Source organism: Poecilia mexicana, unplaced genomic scaffold (assembly GCF_051168715.1).
Source record: "Poecilia mexicana isolate PSO_F unplaced genomic scaffold, ASM5116871v1 scaffold_13, whole genome shotgun sequence".
Taxonomy (NCBI): domain Eukaryota; kingdom Metazoa; phylum Chordata; class Actinopteri; order Cyprinodontiformes; family Poeciliidae; genus Poecilia; species Poecilia mexicana.
Window position 1 is genome coordinate 24,514,739 of NW_028263382.1, and position 20,283 is coordinate 24,535,021.

General features: G+C 42.3%; 1 protein-coding gene and 1 long non-coding RNA gene across 2 annotated transcripts; one reads left to right on the forward strand and one right to left on the reverse strand.

Moving 5' to 3' along the window:
* Window positions 1–326: 326 nt before the first annotated feature.
* c1qtnf5 (C1q and TNF related 5) lies at window positions 327–14,096 on the forward strand. Its single transcript, XM_014968413.2, has 3 exons — window positions 327–604; window positions 3,686–3,930; window positions 13,260–14,096. The coding sequence occupies exons 2-3, from the start codon at window positions 3,699–3,701 to the stop codon at window positions 13,778–13,780; spliced, it is 753 nt and encodes a 250-aa protein (XP_014823899.1). The 5' UTR covers window positions 327–604; window positions 3,686–3,698; the 3' UTR covers window positions 13,781–14,096.
* Window positions 4,911–8,401, reverse strand: LOC148155835 (uncharacterized). Its single transcript, XR_015765104.1, has 2 exons — window positions 7,697–8,401; window positions 4,911–5,191 (listed from the first exon to the last, which is right to left on the reverse strand). It is a non-coding gene; the product is annotated as an uncharacterized LOC148155835 (long non-coding RNA).
* Window positions 14,097–20,283: the final 6,187 nt, after the last annotated feature.

Sequence of the window (20,283 nt, forward strand, 5' to 3'; positions counted from 1 at the left end):
TTTATTATCTTTTTATTACTTTCTTTTTCTTTCTCACTGTTTAACCCTGTAAATTCTAGACTAACAGGTAACCAATTAATGCACAAAATCCGCGTAGGACAGCGAAAGTCCTAGCGCAAAATTTTCGCGAAACAGGCGGACGGAGCCTGGTGCTGCAAGGCTGGAGGCCTTGTCCTGTTAGGCTGTGATTTTATCTTTTCTTTTTATCTTTTTATTACTTTCTTTTTCTTTCTCACTGTTTAAAATTATGTAAAGCACTTTGAAATGCCTTGCTGCTGAAATGTGCTATACAAATAAAATTTGATTGATTGATTGTGCCAACATGTGAAGAGGAGTGAATACTTTTGCAAGGCGCTGCGTTTCTCATATGTGTTTGTGCTGGACAGACATCACATATTTTCCTCCTTCTCCTCCCAGCCGAGGCTCCTCCTCTCCCACTGACTCCAGTTTTTCTAATTGGATATCATCACCATTTCCTTTCAGTTTTTCCCAGCCACTCTCTCAGGTCTGGAGGAGATCGTTTCAGTGTTTTTTGTTTTTTTTTATTTCTTTATCACACAAACACCATCTGAAACAGCTGCACCAAAGACTGCACTGCATCCTGGTAAGGTTGTGTTTCTTTCTTAAGCAGACCTTTAGAAACAAATGAAAAGTCGCGCCTTACGGTAGCTCAGCAGAGAGGATATGTCTAGATGTGTTTTGGGAAAAGACGTCTGACCTTCCACTGTAAACTGAATCAGAAGATATGTTATACATTTTGTGCACAGCGGCATTTTACATGTGGAAAACATCATTTTGCTGCTCTGCCAAACTTTCTCTAATGGCTGCGGCTCTGTGGTTTCTGTTGTGCAATCAGATGGGCTTATTTGCTCATCTAAAACACAAATAACCGTAATTATGAGCCGGTGGGCCTCTGGTCACACACTCATAAAAGCCCACTCATGCCCAAACAAGAAGCAGGACAACCAGACACAGACTAGAAATGGCGACTCTTAGGGAAATCTAAATACGGTTGAAATTTACAAATGAATGTTGCAGGTGTATATTTAAAATTTTCAGTAGAATTAGTTATCCTGGGTTATACCGACTTTGTTAGTATTTTTGGTTAATTTTCAGCTCCCAGTATGAGTTGCTGTTAAATTCTTGTCTCTGTCTTTTGAGTCACCTCAGGTCAATTTGCCTCTACTTCCCTGCTTTGCACCAATGGGCTTCAATTTCATCCCTTCTGCTTCTATTCTGTGCCAGTAAACAAACCATTTTATACCCGTACCCAACATCAGTGTATTTTTCTTAAGAGTTAAATATTTAGATGAATTCTGGACATAAATTAGCTCAGAAATCTCATATAATTAAATCTAATTGTATAGTATTTTGAAACATGACAAGTCAAGACCCCTGAACAAACTAAACTATGAGTGATGTCACAGTCTGCTGCTGGCGTACGGTTTTGTTTTTATGCAAGTCACCTAAACACATTTTCTCAGATAAATACTTTAAATTATCAGTTGTCAAAGTGGCTACAAAGGTCAGCTGAGCAGGAATGATGCAAAACTTCCTCAGGTAGCTGAGTACAAAACAGTCAAACTTTTCATAGCCTGAGATGCTGAGGAGGTGAAATTAATTAGCGCTTTTGGTACCAAGTCTGAGGTTTTATTTCACTTTAAATAAGAATCCTTTTTTATTGTTTTTTTTTTAAATTTTATTTTTATTTTATTTTATTGGTAAATATGCCACAGTCATTTTAAATGTTTTCATTTGACATTTAATTATCCCACAAATGCACAAAAGCTGCCGTCACAGAGCACTGGACGAGATGGTTTATATACAGAAATATGTCGTCGTCTGAGTCCAGGTATTCAGACAGATTCAACGTTAGTTACCTTCATTCTTTTTGTAAAACAACGAAGTTCAGTTCACGTGGTGATGATGGATGGTTGACTGCTTCCAGTCTAACCTTTGCAGCAATCCCTCATGCTGAACATGCAGATGGCGACAGTAGAAATAAAACATCTCAAACAAACATGTTGTCGTTTTTAGCCTCCTCCAAGTTCCACAAAAAGATTCACAATGTGCTTCTTCTCACTCGGCTCTTCGAAAACGGTGTTTGCTGTTCTTCGCTCGGTTTACGCACACTGCATATGTTTTCCTCCCACATGCACTGATCTATTCGTGGACAGTGAGTATTTAAATTCCTTTTTCTATTATTTTATTAATAAAGAAACACTCATAAGACAGCAGCTGCTTCGACTCTGCAGTGTTTGTCTTCTCGTCTGAGCTCCACTCGTGCCAGGAATGCTGACATGCAGTTCTTCGTCCCACCCTCATTTTTTCCCACTGTTTTTCTCCAGTTTTTTTTTCTCCCTCTGCTTCTTTGTGTGCAGCTGTTTCTGGACGTAATACTCAACGCTCAGCCGGTAAACATGACGATAAAACAATAATTTGGGCTTTTCTTATGGGCAAGAACATGGTCAATATCATAGAAGCATGCAGACCCTTTGATATTTTTCACATTGCATGGCATCATGGCCACAAGCTGCACACATCCACACTAAGCGGCATGTAAATGTGAAGAGATGTGAAGATGTATTCTGTCGCATTTTCTCTGATAATCGTAAGTAAAACTCACTGGTGGTCGGAGTTGATGGGAAAACGGTTTTGAGCAAAAACAGATCAATCCAGGAAAACAACAAAAACGTTTATTTAGCAATAAAAGACTTAAAATTGGAGGACAGGTTCGCTTTCCAGCAGGATATCAACTTTAAACTACATTCATCTGGTAGAAAATCCAGAACTAGGCCCAATCAAGCTATCAGCACTTAGAAAGAAAACAATGTTCACAGGTTCAATCTGATGTACCTTGAGTTATTTTACATAGAGAAATGGGAAACCTTTTCAGCCAGTAGAGACATTTGCATCTGCAATCGCAATGAAATGCGGTTCTAAAAGGTATTGTCTCAACAGGGCTGAAACCCAGAGTTTAGTTTGTAATAAATGTTGAAAACCACGTCCACCTCATAATTATTCACTAGTTTGCTTTGGTCGGCCACACAAAACCCCAGTAAAATACATCAAAGCTTGTGGCTGTAATGTGACAAAATATAAAGCGCCGTAGAGTAAACGTTGTCCATAAGTGTTGGATTATTAAGAGATCACAACCCTGGAGGAGAAACATAAGAAGTCACTAACACAACTCTCCTCAGGATATTTTATAGAGCAGGAGTGCCGACTCAGACGTCTCCCTGGCAGACCTTGTCTTTGTGGCTCTGCTATTTGGTGTTGGGCATTAAACATCCCAGAAAACACTCATTAAAAACATGTCTAGGTGGGGGAAATTCTTTGTAATTTTTCAATTTTTGTCTTCTACATTTTTTCTCGATCTTGATTTAATGGCGACTTAATGAATACTTTGTGTCTTCCTGTGCGGTGGTTCAGGAAATGAGAGCCAATAAAGACTTTTGATTTAAGGTCAAAGTGCCTGAAATGTTGACTGTTTTATTGGGAGATCCAATTATCTTGTAAAATGTACTCTCTCCCTCTCTTTCTCCCCTGCTGTCATGAGGTTTAATCCACAATCAAACGTTTACTGTAGCCTCGGGTTATTTTGTCTGTGGTCTTAACTGTACATCTGAGCTAATAGCCGTCACATGTGTGTTTAAAGCCACAATGCTTCTCCCTTTCACTCCAGCCTCTACGGTGCAATGACCTCACTCGGCCTGTTCCCCTTGTTATGCTCCATCATCGTCCTACAAGTCTGCTTTTCCAGCCAGCTGGAGGACAACAAGATCCCTCCCAGTCTGTGCACTGGTCACCCTGGCATCCCAGGCTCTCCTGGGAATCATGGCAATCCCGGTCAGCCGGGAAGAGACGGAAGAGATGGGAGGGATGCCGCTCCGGGAGAGAAAGGCGAGAAGGGAGACAGGGGATATCCAGGTACTCCTTTCCATTTGTTACAGCGTCTTTCCCCATTTCTTCATCTTCATGTCACAAACTACAGTGTATTTCATCGGGACTTTATGAGATGAACCAACATCAAAAAAATATTTCCATCTTTAAAGCAAAAATTTAATTTATTTTAAAAGTCAAAATACAAGTCTACAGCACACTTTTCTGATCATTATTTGTGGAAAAATGGCCAAAATTTACTAACCTGATCATACACTGTTTTTGACCGAAATTATATTTCCAAATGGAAAATAATTTGCAATCAGCTGCTGAAAAGCAGCAGAAAACCAAAAGACCCTGTTATGACAAATATTCTGCCTATTCTGTGTAACTGAATCATTAATCAAAGGGGCGGTGTCCAAAATAACAACAGTATGGGGTTTGTACAGTGAGATCATTTATTCTATTAAACAGGCGTCAGAGAGGCGGTCCTTGTTGTTAATGGATGAAGGTTGTTCTTGTCTGAAAATCTCTATATCAGTGGTTTGTTCCAGACTTTACTTAGAATATGAAATGTACTTTGAATTAGCAGTTAAAACAACATCAAATATGTTTAAATGGAAACTAAAACCAGAAGAACAAGAGAAAAAAATTTAAATTCTAATGTGGAAACAGTCAAAATATTTACCTATGAGTAACTAGTTAGCTAGCTAGCTAGTTAGATAGATAGGCTAGCTAGCTAGCAACATGTTTGCTAGTTAAATAGGCTAGCTAGTTCATAATTTATTGGATTACTTGGTGCAGTGTTCCCCTGTACATTTCTGTATATTTAGAAATGCATTTAGTTACGATATTTAGCTTTACTTTTTTAGACTGTGGCGACACTAGATGGTAGTTCGGGTTTTGTGGGATTTTAGTTCTAATAGGTTGCTCAACAACGCCACCCTGGGAATTTCACCCAGGGAATATTACCTCTCGTCGGAGGCACACAGGTTCGGTTATGCAGGGATTTAAAACATCTGAGACAGTTCACAGTTATAAAAGTAGTTTTATTAAATTCTCTTTTTTAAAAAATGTTTTTAAAAATGACACAATAAATCAAAATAAGTCAAAAGAAAATAAAAAAACTGCAGCAGCTGAGGTTACCGGCCGGAGGGGGCGCTATGGGGACGACCTCCACCAAACACAGCAAACCAAAAAAAAAACCTTTTAACACCAGACGCAGTGAGACACCCCAAACTCAAAAATCACAGCACACAGACGAGGAGGACACCGTCACCACACCAACACCGCCACCGGGCCTCAGCAACTGCAAACAAAAACAGACAGTTAACCAATATAATAATCTCAAAAAGAATAATATCAGCCCTGACTAAATAAAGAACAAAAAAAAAAGGCTGTAGACAAAATAAGTAAAAGAAATAGAAAACAGATAATACAAGTTAAAACATCAGGCCCAGGCGTGGTCCTCTTGCCGCACCGCAGCGAGAGGTGAAATGGGCGCGCTGACGCCACACCCCAAACACCGCTTTAATGAGGGCGGATAACGCCACAGTCCAACTTTAAAAACAATTGTGCCGAAATCCGGGAGATAAACGTAGACAGGAGCAGAGCAGGTCCGGAAAACGGATGCAGACAGAGCAGATCCGGGAAACGAACGTAGACAGAGCAGATCCGGGAAACGAACGTAGACAGAGCAGATCCGGGAAACGAACGTAGACAGAGCAGATCCGGGAAACGAACGTAGACAGAGCAGATCCGGGAAACGAACGTAGACAGAGCAGATCCGGGAAACGAACGTAGACAGAGCAGCAATGGTCCAACTGTGGGGACTACAAACAGATTAGTCACTAAAACTAAAAGAAAGCGGAGCCTAGATGGGTGTTAATTTCTTACCTGCCGATCCACAAACACGCACACACACACACACACACTCGCAGACCGAGGAAGAGGAGCGCAGCGCTGAGGCGTTTTACCTATAATCACACTTTAATTTAGATTTTCTGACCACGATCAGCTAAAGTGCAGGGAGAGAGAACACCTACCACCAGATCGTCAGCACAACATGCACCAGCCAGCAATTTGTTGCTTTCCGCTGCCAGATTCCACCGGACACAAACCACACAGTGGGAGCACAAAGACGACACATGCTGAATGAGCGCTGCAGCTCCCTTATATACACCACGCCCACCTAAGAACCGGAACTCCTCACCTGGAAACTATTTGTAGAATTACATACATTTCTATACCACTACATTCTACCCCCCCTTCTTGCATCGTCGACCCGACGATGGCCAATTCAAAACTGGAACTATCAGATCCAAGGTCTAAAAGCTGATACACTTGACATGGATGCAGAAGAGCCTCCAGGAAGAGCATCTCCTGCTGGCCGTGGGAGATGGTACACATTAGAATGTTGTCCAGCAGTTTGTCGTTTGGAACGACGTAAGGCCACTGGCTCAGGACAGCTGACAGGTGGAACAGTCACAGATGTAGAGGGTTCAGCGGATACAACTGGTTCACATGGTGACCCTGGTTCCTGGGATGCAGCTTGAGGCTGTGATCTACTAGAAGGTAAGTCAGAAGCAACCACCAGGGGTTGCTGTTCACAAACAAACAGATCATAATCAAATGGGCCATTATCCTCAGACAGTCCTTCTTCTACAGAAGGCAAGTTGTGAGGAGGAATGTGATCAGGAGGAACAACACCAACCACAGGCTTCAGCATGGTACGGTGTACCTGTCTTACTTTAGTCTGGTCATTCATAGGTGCAATGGTATAAACAGAGCCATCGTCCTTTGGTGCCCTCAACACTTTATACTTGACAGAGCTCCATCGGTCCCTGGTCTTATGAGGCCCCCTAGCAGTAAAGTCACGCAAAAACACAAATTGACCTTCTTTTAATGGCAGATGTTTCACCTGAGTCTCATGGGCCTGCCTTCGGCGATCTGCAGCATGTTTCAGGTGCTCTCTAGCCCTATCAAAGGCTACCTGCAAACGAGCTTGATGCTCTTGAACCCACTCATGGACAGAACCACCAACTGGACTCTCAACTCTACCCAACAGGAAATCTAGGGGCAGTCTAGGTTCCTGACCAAACATTAAAAGGAAAGGTGACTCTCCAGTAGATTGGTGAGGAGTTGTATTATAACAATAAAGAACCTGGGGCAAACAGGCATGCCAATCTCTCTTCCGAGACACAGGCAGCGTCCTTAACAGATTGTGCAGCGTCCGATTAAAACGCTCACATTGGCCATTTCCTTCTGGGTGATATGGAGTGGTGCGTGATTTTACAATACCATACAAGCTACACAGCTGCTGGATAAGTGAGCTCTCAAAGTTACGACCCTGGTCGGAGTGCAACCGAGCTGGAACACCAAACTTATAAAACCATTCAGACACCAAAACCTTAGCCACAGTGGCCGCTCGCTGATCCCGTGTGGGGACAGCAACAGTATATTTACTAAAAACATCTGTCAAGACCAAAACATTTTCTAAGCCATTCTGAGTGGGCTCTAAGGTGGTATAATCAATAGCCAAAATTTCATTAGGACGTGATGCTAATAAATGTCCCATGTTACCATAAGCTTTAGGGTGGACATCCTTTGCCACCTGGCACCTCTCACAAGCCTGGCACCATTGGGCCACATCAGAGGCCATATGAGGCCAGTAACACCGGGACCGTAAGAGCGCCAAAGTTCGCTCCACTCCCTGGTGACCATGTTCTTCATGAACTTGGGTCAGAACATCCTTAATTAGCACACTTGGTAACACCAACTGAAACACAACATCACCACCGTCGGACCTAAATACCTTTCGATAGAGAACTCCATCTCTCTCGACAAACCGGTTCCACTGTCGAAGCAGAACCAACGTGGATGAAGACAGCTGGGCTCGCTCCTCTCGACTAGGATGCTGTCCTTTCTTCCAAAACACCAACACGTCCTGTAAAACAGGATCCGCCTGCTGCAAAGCACAAAGTTCAGCTGTAGTATGCTGTGGCAAAACTGCAACGACTGCTTGGGTTGCCTCAACTGTTTCAAACCCCAAAGCTTCCTGCAATGCTCTAGGCATAGCTGTACCCGGAAGCATGACTTTCACATCTGGTAGGTCAGGTGGATGCTGGCGAGAAAGCGCATCAGCATTGGTGTTACTCCGACCTGACCGGTACTTGATCTCAAAATCAAAAGATGCTAGCTGAGCAGCCCACCTCTGTTCAGTGGCAGCCAATTTAGCGGTGGACAGATGACTGAGAGGGTTGTTATCAGTGTAGACAATACATTTGTTCCCCAACAGATACTCTCTAAACTTGTCAGTCATGGCCCACTTAAGGGCCAGAAACTCAAGCTTCATGGAGCTGTAATTTGCCATGTTTCGCTCTGTGGGTCTCAAGCCTCGACTGGCATAAGCAATCGGTCTCACCTTGCCTCCTTGCATCTGAGAGAGGACTGCTCCCAGGCCACCATGGCTGGCATCAACCTCCAGGATAAATGGCTGAGTGAAATCTGCATAGGCTAACACTGGTGTTGTTGTTAGCTTAGCCTTGAGGATTTCAAAGCTCTTTTGACACTCATCAGTCCAACATACAGTAAGTCCACAATCTGATTTCTTGCCAGCCTTGGCACCAGCACACTGAGCCACAGCTCTATGCAAAGGAGCTGCCAGTTTTGCAAAACCTTCCACAAAACGACGGTAATAACTAGCAAAGCCAAGGAACGACCGAAGTTCTGAAACTTTAATGGGAGTTGGCCAGTTGGCTACAACTTCAACTTTACTAGGATCTGTGGCAACCCCTTCACCAGAGATCACATGTCCTAAATAACGTACCTCTTTTTGAAAGAACGAACATTTACTGAGCTTTGCTTTGAGCCCCTGCTGTAGAAGTCGATCCAGCACCACCTTCAAGCGCTCCAGATGTTGATCCACACTTGAAGAGAAAACAACAATGTCATCAAGATATAACAAAACAGACTGGCACTGTTGATCCCCAAAAATCCGCTGCATTAACCGTTGGAAGGTACTAGGCGCATTGCAGAGCCCAAAAGGCATCCGGTTCCATTCAAACAGCCCAAAGGGAGTACAAAAGGCAGTTTTTGGACGATCTGCCTCCACAACTGGAACCTGATTATACCCACTAGCCAAATCAAGGGTGGAAAACCAACATGCACCAGACAAGGCATCCAATGACTCTTCTATTCGTGGGAGAGGAAAAGAGTCTTTTCGGGTCTTGCTATTTAACTGTCTATAGTCAACACACATCCGAATACTTCCATCTTTCTTTCTCACTAATACTATTGGAGAAGCATACGGGCTGCTACTCTCTCTAATGATCTGTGAAGTCAGCAATTGGTTGATATGGTCCTTCACCACCTCATAATCAGAAGGGGGAATACGCCTATAGCGTTGTTTAACTGGGACATCGTCAACCAAAGGAATGTCATGAGCTATCAGACTAGTACAGCCCAGGTCACCATCATGAGATGAGAAAACTGTCATGTACTGATGGAGCAATGATCTCACCTGACCTTGTTCTTCCACAGACAAAGACGACAAATCCAAGTCCTTCACCTGCTGTTGCACACCAACTGAAGCCGTCTGGCACCCCATCCTGGCTACTTTTGCTGGGACTTCAGTAATTCCTGCCGGGAGACTCACCACATTAACAACATTCAGTGTGCCAACAACAGTGCGAGGGTATAACACCACTTCAGTCAAACCAACATTAATAATGGGCACATAAGCTGTACCCCTGATTACTGGAACCAAGGCAGGGGAAGCAAGCAAACCAGAAGGCAATCCGGACTCTAAGGGTTCAAACAGAGCAGTAGAGCCTGAGTACCCATCAGAACATGTGGCAGCCACAATTTTCATGACTCCACCAGGAATCCGACAGCCCTTTTTACCCCTGACCTTAACCCTTCCAGGACTATGAGGCTCTTGTAAGGAGGCAGACTGACACTGCTGCAATGCCTGCATGACGGACTGAGGGGTCTCAGAAACACCAGGCACAGAAGACCAAGCTACACCATGCAGCCCAAACAGTTCCTGATAACACTTCCTGATCACATTCATCCCCAAAACACCTGGGACCTTAGTTGGGAGCTCACCACAAGGGTCCTGAACAACCAAAACACCACAGTGGGGAATCAATTTGCCACAGAGTTGTACATCAAGTTCTAAATAGCCAATATAAGGAATCTTAAGACCATTGGCAGCTCTAAGCTCCAACCAATGACACGAATGGAGACGCTCCAAACCCCAAGACTCCATATGCTGACGAAAAAAGCTTTCAGAGACCGTGGACACCATTGAACCAGTATCCACTAAACATGCGACTGTTACACCACCCATGATTACATCTGCATGAGGACAAGCTGAGATCAATTTAGAAGCACCCAAACTCCCAATAACGGCTTGTGAGCCAGTAGCACCCCCACCTAAACTGTGGCTCTGCAGTTCGGTGGGAACTAGTTTTCCGCCGCTGAAGCAGAATGGGGCCGAGTAGCTGAATCTGACTGAACTTGGGTTCGACGAGGGGCACGCACCCCATCACACTCTCGTGCAAAATGACCAGGCTGATTACACCGCCTACAGATAACTGGACCAGCAAAGGGTGGACGGTTAGTACGACGGAAATTCTGCAACTGAGAAATGCTCTCACTAAGCTGTTGGAGCTGCTCTTGCTGACGCTTTAGCATTTCCCTCATCTGACTCATTTCTGTTGCTGATGTCAAAGAAGCTACCTGAGGACCACCATGAACCCCATACTGGACACCATAAACTGAAGGAACCGACTGACTACGGCTTCTCACAGGATGAGGTACCCCTTCGCGCTCCCACTGTATTGCTGCAGTCCTAACATCAAGCAAAGTGCTGTCCGGCCTCGCGCGCACCAGCTGCTTCAGCTCACGACGCAGGGAACCATCCAACACCTGCTCAACAAACTGATCTCTTAGCAGCGTCTCAGAATTCAACATACCAGCAGGTGCGCGTTGCTTTACCTTCTCCATAAGACCCATTAATGCGAGGGAGAACTCCTGAAGACTCTCCCCCTCTTGTTGTCCTCTGGAAAAGAAGGCCTCTTGGAGAGCAACATATGACTCTGAGCAGCCATACAATTCTTGTAAGATTTCAAACACTTTAGCAGGGTCCTCTCTCTCTGCACTAGAGCGATACTTTATTTCATTCCTAGCCTCTCCATCCAAATGATCGAACAGGAAAAATGCTTGGTCAGCAACAGATAGATGTCGCGCTCTCATACACACCTTTGCTTCCTCCATCCACTCACTCAATCCTATGCCTGTCCTTCCTCTAAAGATGGGACATTTCCTATCCCTAGGCACAAAAATCAGTCTCTCTGCTACAGGGAGACTAGGCGTAGGAGGGGCATTAGCCGATGCCGAAGAAGTGGACGGTTGAGCACCCAAGCTAGCCTGACCCTGTCGCAACTGCTCGTTGTCAGCTCTTAAGCTTGCTACCAGGTCCTTAAGTTCCTGAATTTCTTCTTCCATTATAGCAAGCTTATGATTACTGCAGTGCAAAAAAAAAACAACCTAAGGTTAAACTATTAAGACCTCACCCACCACTTTGAAGCTCTACATGGAACCACTGCTGCTCTGTTTCTGGATCGGTCAATCTGCACAAAAAGAAAAAAAGGGAAAAAAAAAGAAAAAAAAATACACAAACACAAATATTGAAAAACACAAACACTGGTCTCAGATGTTCATAAAAAGCATAATCCTGCCGACAACGCCAAAAATGTGGCGACACTAGATGGTAGTTCGGGTTTTGTGGGATTTTAGTTCTAATAGGTTGCTCAACAACGCCACCCTGGGAATTTCACCCAGGGAATATTACCTCTCGTCGGAGGCACACAGGTTCGGTTATGCAGGGATTTAAAACATCTGAGACAGTTCACAGTTATAAAAGTAGTTTTATTAAATTCTCTTTTTTAAAAAATGTTTTTAAAAATGACACAATAAATCAAAATAAGTCAAAAGAAAATAAAAAAACTGCAGCAGCTGAGGTTACCGGCCGGAGGGGGCGCTATGGGGACGACCTCCACCAAACACAGCAAACCAAAAAAAAAACCTTTTAACACCAGACGCAGTGAGACACCCCAAACTCAAAAATCACAGCACACAGACGAGGAGGACACCGTCACCACACCAACACCGCCACCGGGCCTCAGCAACTGCAAACAAAAACAGACAGTTAACCAATATAATAATCTCAAAAAGAATAATATCAGCCCTGACTAAATAAAGAACAAAAAAAAAAGGCTGTAGACAAAATAAGTAAAAGAAATAGAAAACAGATAATACAAGTTAAAACATCAGGCCCAGGCGTGGTCCTCTTGCCGCACCGCAGCGAGAGGTGAAATGGGCGCGCTGACGCCACACCCCAAACACCGCTTTAATGAGGGCGGATAACGCCACAGTCCAACTTTAAAAACAATTGTGCCGAAATCCGGGAGATAAACGTAGACAGGAGCAGAGCAGGTCCGGAAAACGGATGCAGACAGAGCAGATCCGGGAAACGAACGTAGACAGAGCAGATCCGGGAAACGAACGTAGACAGAGCAGATCCGGGAAACGAACGTAGACAGAGCAGATCCGGGAAACGAACGTAGACAGAGCAGATCCGGGAAACGAACGTAGACAGAGCAGATCCGGGAAACGAACGTAGACAGAGCAGATCCGGGAAACGAACGTAGACAGAGCAGATCCGGGAAACGAACGTAGACAGAGCAGCAATGGTCCAACTGTGGGGACTACAAACAGATTAGTCACTAAAACTAAAAGAAAGCGGAGCCTAGATGGGTGTTAATTTCTTACCTGCCGATCCACAAACACGCACACACACACACACACACACTCGCAGACCGAGGAAGAGGAGCGCAGCGCTGAGGCGTTTTACCTATAATCACACTTTAATTTAGATTTTCTGACCACGATCAGCTAAAGTGCAGGGAGAGAGAACACCTACCACCAGATCGTCAGCACAACATGCACCAGCCAGCAATTTGTTGCTTTCCGCTGCCAGATTCCACCGGACACAAACCACACAGTGGGAGCACAAAGACGACACATGCTGAATGAGCGCTGCAGCTCCCTTATATACACCACGCCCACCTAAGAACCGGAACTCCTCACCTGGAAACTATTTGTAGAATTACATACATTTCTATACCACTACAAGACACACTGTTATAATTCAAAAATCCTATAAAAAAAACTTAGTTTTTGGTTGTAACATGACAAAATGTGAAAAATTAAAGTGGTCTGAATATTTTCTTAAAGCACTGTGTAGTGCTGATCATTGATCATTTCTGTTAGTGTTCATTGTTCATGTTTCTTCTTGTCTTCCTCTTCAGGTGAGACAGGAGTGCGAGGCCTGACTGGAGACAAAGGCTACCAAGGAGAAAAAGGGGAGAGGGGCCAGCCAGGAGAGTGTGCAGTGGCCCCTAAATCGGCTTTCAGTGCCAAACTGTCTCAGAGCCACACTTTACCCCTAAATGTTGGGGACGCAGTCGTCTTTGACACAATACTCTTCAACGAACAGGGGGACTACAACTCAGAGACTGGACGCTTCACCTGCAAGGTCCCTGGCGTTTACTACTTTGCGGTCCACGCCACCGTTTACCGCGCCAGCCTGCAGTTTGACCTGATGAAGAACGGACACGCCGTGGCATCCTACTTCCAGTTTTATGGTAACTGGCCCAAACCGGCGTCTCTGTCAGGCGGCTCCCTGCTTCACCTCATCCCCAGCGACCAGGTGTGGGTCCAAATGGCCCTTTCAGAGTATAATGGGTTCTACTGCAGCACCAAGACTGACAGCACCTTCACTGGCTTCCTGGTCTACTCAGACTGGAAAAACTCTGCAGTTTTTGCATGAGACGTGTGTAAAACACAAGCCACTCCCACAGTGGCAAACAAAAAACAACTTTGTTTTTTACTTTTCCACTTTTTGCTTTTTGTGGATGAAGCTCTGCTTGAAGAAAAACTAATTGGCAGTGGGGCATCCTGTCTTATTCGGCTGCATAAGTCGTGTTTTACTTGAACTGTAAATAACGTACAGATGATGACATTTAATTTCACATATGTTCCCACACTGGCTTCTGGAAAGACCCCGGCCTTAAATTCAAATAGCTTTCATGCCATCACTGCACTGCATAAAATGAAACATTAATAAATCTGTAAACCACATAAAAGCCTCTCGACTGTCATAATTTTGGCCAGATTTTGGCAGCAAATGTTACAGAGGAGGTCAAATTATTTCCTGAGCCAATTCAATGCAACGTGAGTACAGCAGATCATTTTTATTTATTTATTTTATTTTAGGATTTCTATTCCAATGTCTAAATTTAAACCTTTCCAACTCAAATCATGTTGAACCAAAGTCCAGATGGATGGATCAATGTAAACTTTCATGATATTATGGTGTTATTTATATTTCCACCTCCCATTTTCCTTCGCCTAAACACATGCATAAGAGAAGCCCATCGCTAATCTTTAGAGTTTAGTATAATGTCAACCCAATATTTGAACAAGACTTTCCACATGATACAGCCGGGACATTTATGAGGTCAGACACTGATGTTGGACAAGTTGTTCTATTTAATTTATGCTCTAGTTCATCCCAAGTGTGTTCTGTTTTCTTCTCAGCTGTTTGGTAGGACACTCTCCATCAAGTCAGACAATTTTTCTCCAATCTGTGAGGCTCCATTAAGGTCATTGTAATTTTTCCCCACATTCTTCCTTTAGTTGCCATTATTGTCTTTTTCTGACATCTTTTATCTCACCTGCTCAGATGACATCCAAATATTTAGATTTTTTAACCTGAACCAGCTGGACAGACTTTCTACCCTTTACCCAATGCTTGTTTTGGACCAGTGGCTAGCTCTCTGGTCTCAATTTTCTGGTTTCAAACACCAATAAGACAGAGACTTTGATAATAGCTGCTTGTCACCTTGTTTTTCTCACAACAACCAAATCCAATATGAAAGAGAAACAGGAGTCGCATCAAATTCCTCAATATTCTTTGACTCACACATCAGATCTGGTCTTCGTTCCTGTTTTTCTCATTCCATAAACATTTCTAGAATCTAGACATGGTGTCCTGAGCAGATCTACAGAACAGTGCTGTTATTGCATTGTGCCGTTCTGTGCTGCCAGTCTGGACAGATCATCAGCTTCACATCTGCAAGCTATTCAGAACGAGGTAGTCAGACTTCTTACTAAATCTCATAAACGGTCTTACACTTTCCACTCCCAGTGAATTCTAACATGCGGTTCTTGTTCTCACCTACAGGGATCAAATTGACCGGGCTCCTGATCATTTGTGTCAGCCTTAAACTAAACATGCTACTGCTTGTACTTTTCTACCCCGAGCCCAGAACCCCTCGTACTAGAAACCAGGAGGGTCTTTCAGTCTGGGGCTGAAGAGTTTGACCCGTTAGCTTTGCTTAGCAGAGCTTTGAAAAAGCCGGCTGAAAAATGGTTTTGTTCTGCTTGATGTCAGGATTTCATTGAGCTTTTATTGAGTTTTCCTCAAATTCTTGAGTTCCGGACTCCCTAAAAGCCAATCAAGTTCTTCTACAACAAACTCACTCATCCGTGGTTTTATGGACCTGCATTTTTGCGCCGGTGCAGAGTCATGTTGGAAAAAGGAAGAAATCAAAGTCAAGCATTTTCTCCAGAGTTTGGAGCATGAAACTGTAAAACTGGCCTACAGCAGAGAGAAAACGATCCGATGCGTTGCACAGATGGCGCACGGGATTTCACTGAGCTCTTCAAATCGACCCGTTTCTTTACAAGCGTTTGTAGAAACTACAGGTATGGATAATGGATTTAAACATCTTGAAAGTGTTCACAGTGCTCCTGGTAATATGTAGCTCTACATGTATGTAAAAGTAAAATGGTGGATTGTGACTTAATCACTTTAGGAAACCAACGTTTCTGTTTCCTTTAAACAGAAACGTCTAATTCAGAGATAATTCGCCGGTGATACATCAGTTCAGCTCATCTTAAGTCATCCTAATTTCACCAGATAGCAAATCCAAAACTGAAACAATACTTAAATTGCGCAAATACTTAAAATGCTGTTTGTATAATTTTAACATTGCAATGTATTTGGTTTTATAAATATAAGATCCTAATTTTAGACAAATTCAGTAGGTAGAAATGTACTGTTCTCCTGTGTTGTGAAGTAAAATAAGTCATTCACCAAAATTAAACTTAATAAATATGTTTGTAAATGCTTTGGGAGCAAAGAAAGTCCTTAAAAGCATTTTGTTGCATCACTTTATCGCTGGTCAATTTTATATTATTTTTCATTTCACCAACAAGGTCTAATATTTCCTTCTGATCTTTATTAATAAGGGCAGATGGCTACCAAAGCAAATACCAAAAGAGAAAAACAGGCTGGAAAAATATTCATTTTCTTCTGGATTTACTGAGTTTTCCACTGTTTTTAATGATTCCACCATTTCACTGTGACTTCTTGGACTCACGAGTTACATTTCAAAACTGTCATCTGGTTTCGTGCAAATCATTTTTTTCGTACCTGCAGCTATTAACTTCCTCACTGATAAATAATGTAGAAACTTTAACTCACACAGACGTGACCATGCTGTGTGACATAACTCAAATGTTATCCTGCTTCCTCTCCCCAAACACTCCCGCCCATAATTGAGACAGAAATATGCGCTTATAATCATTCCCTCCTGAACCAAAGGAAGTTAATCAATCTTTCTTTGGCATCAGTCACTTTTTCCATTGGTCACAGCCTTCAAATTGCTGTGGAAATGCCACATCGTTCCCTGAATTACAGGGGTGTCTGGCTGAACGTCAGTTAAGACTTTGACTCAGGGATTAAGGGACTAAATGATGAAAAAACAGGGTGTTGAAAATAACAGGAAACGCGCTCACACAGATACTGGCATCAGGTGAATAACTCTGGACTAGATTTCAAATGGCATACCATAACTGCATGGTACTAAATTATGTGCACTTATGGAAAATACAGGTTTCCTCTTTTATCATCTTCAACCTTTAAATGTGTCACAGCTGTTTTGATTTATTTGAAAACTTAATTTCATTACGATGATGGAAAATCCAGAGTTTTGTATCTATTGTTTTGTCTCAGTCATACCAGGCTAATTCTTTTACCAATTAAATATTGAGGCAGTCGTTTAAGGACAGCATCAAATAAATACCTTCTTAAAGCTTGAAAGCAGTTCACAATTACAGCTTTAGACACAGCCATCTTACCAACAGATACACAGAAATACACGATCATTTCAATCCAGTCATTTACGGCATAAAGGCCGAATCAAAGTCGATAATAAGCTATTTAATTTGATCTTTGTTATGAAACGCTCAAATGTTTTCCATCTAAGGCAGGGGTGTCAAACTCGTTTTCGTTTTGGTCCAAATCAAGATCTTGAATGCTCTTAAAGGGCAGGTGGTGCCAGAATGTTTTGGTAAAACTCGTTAACAAACTGTTAAAATATCAACAAATCTTTGCAGTCTGAAATTAAACATCTTTTCACATTGTTCAGTCCCTCCAGGATTTTGTGATTTTTTTTGAGGTGGAAGGGAGGGGCAATAAAATCACAAATTTTGTGGAGCTAATTTGGAAATATTTCCAAGGAATTTTGCAGTATTTGCAGCATGTGTGATGTTAATTGTGACTTTGTTAATCGTTACATCGATATCTTGACATTGAATAATGCTGAGGCAGCGGTGTTGTAAAAGTACAAAGTACTGCCACCTACAGGTGGGAATTAGTGCAATGTTTTTGACCATTTAGTCTGTTGATTTTGACGTGAATTTCCACAATCACAGGAAACTGGGAGGACTGGTTGATATAATTTGGCACCTGGAGTCTTGAGGCCCACACAAGAAGCTTTGGCGGGCCTCATTTGGACCCCGGGCCTTGAGTTTCACACATGTGACCTAAGAAAACCCAGAAACTCACAGTGAATCATTAAGTTTGCAGTAATTCCACACACTGAGCATAAAATCTGAGTCAGATTTTATGGGTGTCTATCGTGGGGTTTTAGGAAACAAAGCGGACACACACATTACACAGGTCCAGGAGTACTTTCTATGTTTAATGGTAAATGACCAGATGAACTCAAACTTACCACTACATTCAGTCACTCACCCATCATTCACACACAGATGGTGGTAAAATTAGACCAAAGAAAAAACATTTTAAATACAAAAATCTAGTAAAAGGCATGCTCAACGTCTTCTTAAAACATACTTTTAATCTGACAAACAAGCCTCATTTTAACATCACAAAAGTGAGGCTCATCTTATATTTTTGTTCCAGCTTTCTTCAGCAGGGGGCAGTGTTGTGCCACTGCTCATCAACTGCACCACAGAATGAAAAAAGAGCCAGTCATTATGACGTCTGTCTAGTAGCAACGCGGTTATTTCTGCTTTTACTGATTAGATCTGCTCAGTTGTGTTTTAAATAAAGTCCCTCAGATGGTAGGTGAAGACTTCGTTTGTTAAATGCAGATTAATGTGGTTATTTTAAGTACCGTCAATAAATGTGACATCAAAATGTCCGTTTTTCACGAAGAGTTTTATATTCAACAAGAAGAGACATGAGGGGGTTTCCTCTTATAATATTTGCAATCAGATAATTATAGAAAATCATTTTTGAATAAATTATTGATAAGCAATAAGGTTAAATGTCAAATAGCTGCAATTATGTACATATTATTGACTAAATTAGGTTTTTATATTTGTCTAGTATCTAACATAGACAGTAAGATGACCTCCTTGACCCTCTCTAAATGTATGAAAGCTCGCACAAGACATAGACTCTTACTCTGAAAATATGTAAATGCATATTTACATATCACATGATGGAGCTTTAAAATGTCTGCACATCATCAGCAGATGTGTATAAGTTGCTTCAGCTGCTGAGCTCAGGTTGATTTCCTTCATCAATAATGGCTCAGAGTTGATAAATCAGGATGCTTCCTGTCACGCTCCCCTCATGTGACTGGATGCTTAAACCTCAACCTCAAGAATATTTTACCCAGAAGCACCAAAATCAGCGCAGAGTTTGGAAAGAAGAACTGAAACATCCTTCAGTGTTATTTACTGAAATGTTGTTCAGCACATTTCAGTAAATACCGGATCCGCCGGTTGTTCAAATCTCAAATCTCAACTGGTTTGAGATTAACCGTATTGTAATCTGGAATATGTTTAAAAACTGTGATTTTATCTGGAAACAAACCAATTTAAATAATATCTGCCAAGTCTGAAGAGAGGAGTGTTTTTTGTTTGTTTGTTTTTTCTTAGCCAGAAGCTTGTTGAAGTCAGCAAAAATGTTTCCTATCAGTGCAGCTTATTAGGGAATATTTAACTGTTTTTATGAAGTTAACTCAGGATGCAAATCAAGTCAAGTTTTTTCATATAATATGTTTCAGCAACAAGGATGTTCAAAATGTTTTGTACCATAGAAAATACAGAAACAAATAATGGACCAAGCAATAAAAATTACATTTTGTCAAATGCCATCATCGTCACCCAAATAACACACATTGAATAAGTTGATCAAAGTTCCAGCTGCTGCTCTAAACAGCCTTGATTTCAACAAGCTCAGGTTTTCAGCATCTTTGCAGTTTTCTGGAAGTTTGTTTCAGATTAATGGAAAGCATGTAAGTGATAAACAGAAAGAACTCATAAACCTTAAGGGAAAAAAAAACACATCCTGATGAATGCAATAAAGATTTCCCACACAGTTCCCAGCCAGAAACCCTGAGGTCAAAGGGCAGAGGCTGAATCCCTGAAGTATAAAGCTCTCTCTAGTTGTTTGCTGCTTCCTGCTGTTATAACACTAAACTTCCTGTTAACGCTGCTGAGGCCGAACTAAAGCCACTCGGCTGCTTTTGATCACTAACAAAGTGTCTGAAGAGAGACAGAGAGAGAGGGAGAGAGAGAGAGAGAGAGAGACAAAAGAACTGATTAATGATTGGACAGCAGCAAAAGTAATCACATCACTAGGATTTACATACAAACACCCCAATCTGCCAAATCTTCTCCGTCAATAATTTTATTCCTCAGGAGTCTCAGTCGTCTTTCGCGGTGTTAAGGATGCGTCTGAAGGGAGCCAGAATGCATAAAACCACAAAGCTTTGATGAATTGTCATGTCTATAAAAAATGTCCATCAGTGCCTCCTCTTCCTCCCCCTCCTCCTCCTCCGACTGTCTTCCTTTGGCTCCATATTCACATTCTTGCACGGAGGATTCCCATTATCTCTGCAGACGGGAGACATGAAAGCTGAGCTATCTATGGACTCAAGTGCTTCTCTGTCCTCGGTATCAGATGTGTTCACAAGTAAAAGGATTCTGTGATCTCATTTAGCAGCA

What these genes read in the sequence shown, in the direction of transcription:
- c1qtnf5 (XM_014968413.2), top strand. Translation starts at nt 3,699, where the DNA reads ATGACCTCACTCGGCCTGTTCCCCTTGTTATGCTCCATCATCGTCCTA. An exon ending in GGGAGACAGGGGATATCCAG is followed by an intron (nt 3,931 to 13,259) that starts GTACTCCTTTCC and finishes CTTCCTCTTCAG; the next exon opens with GTGAGACAGGAGTGCGAGGC.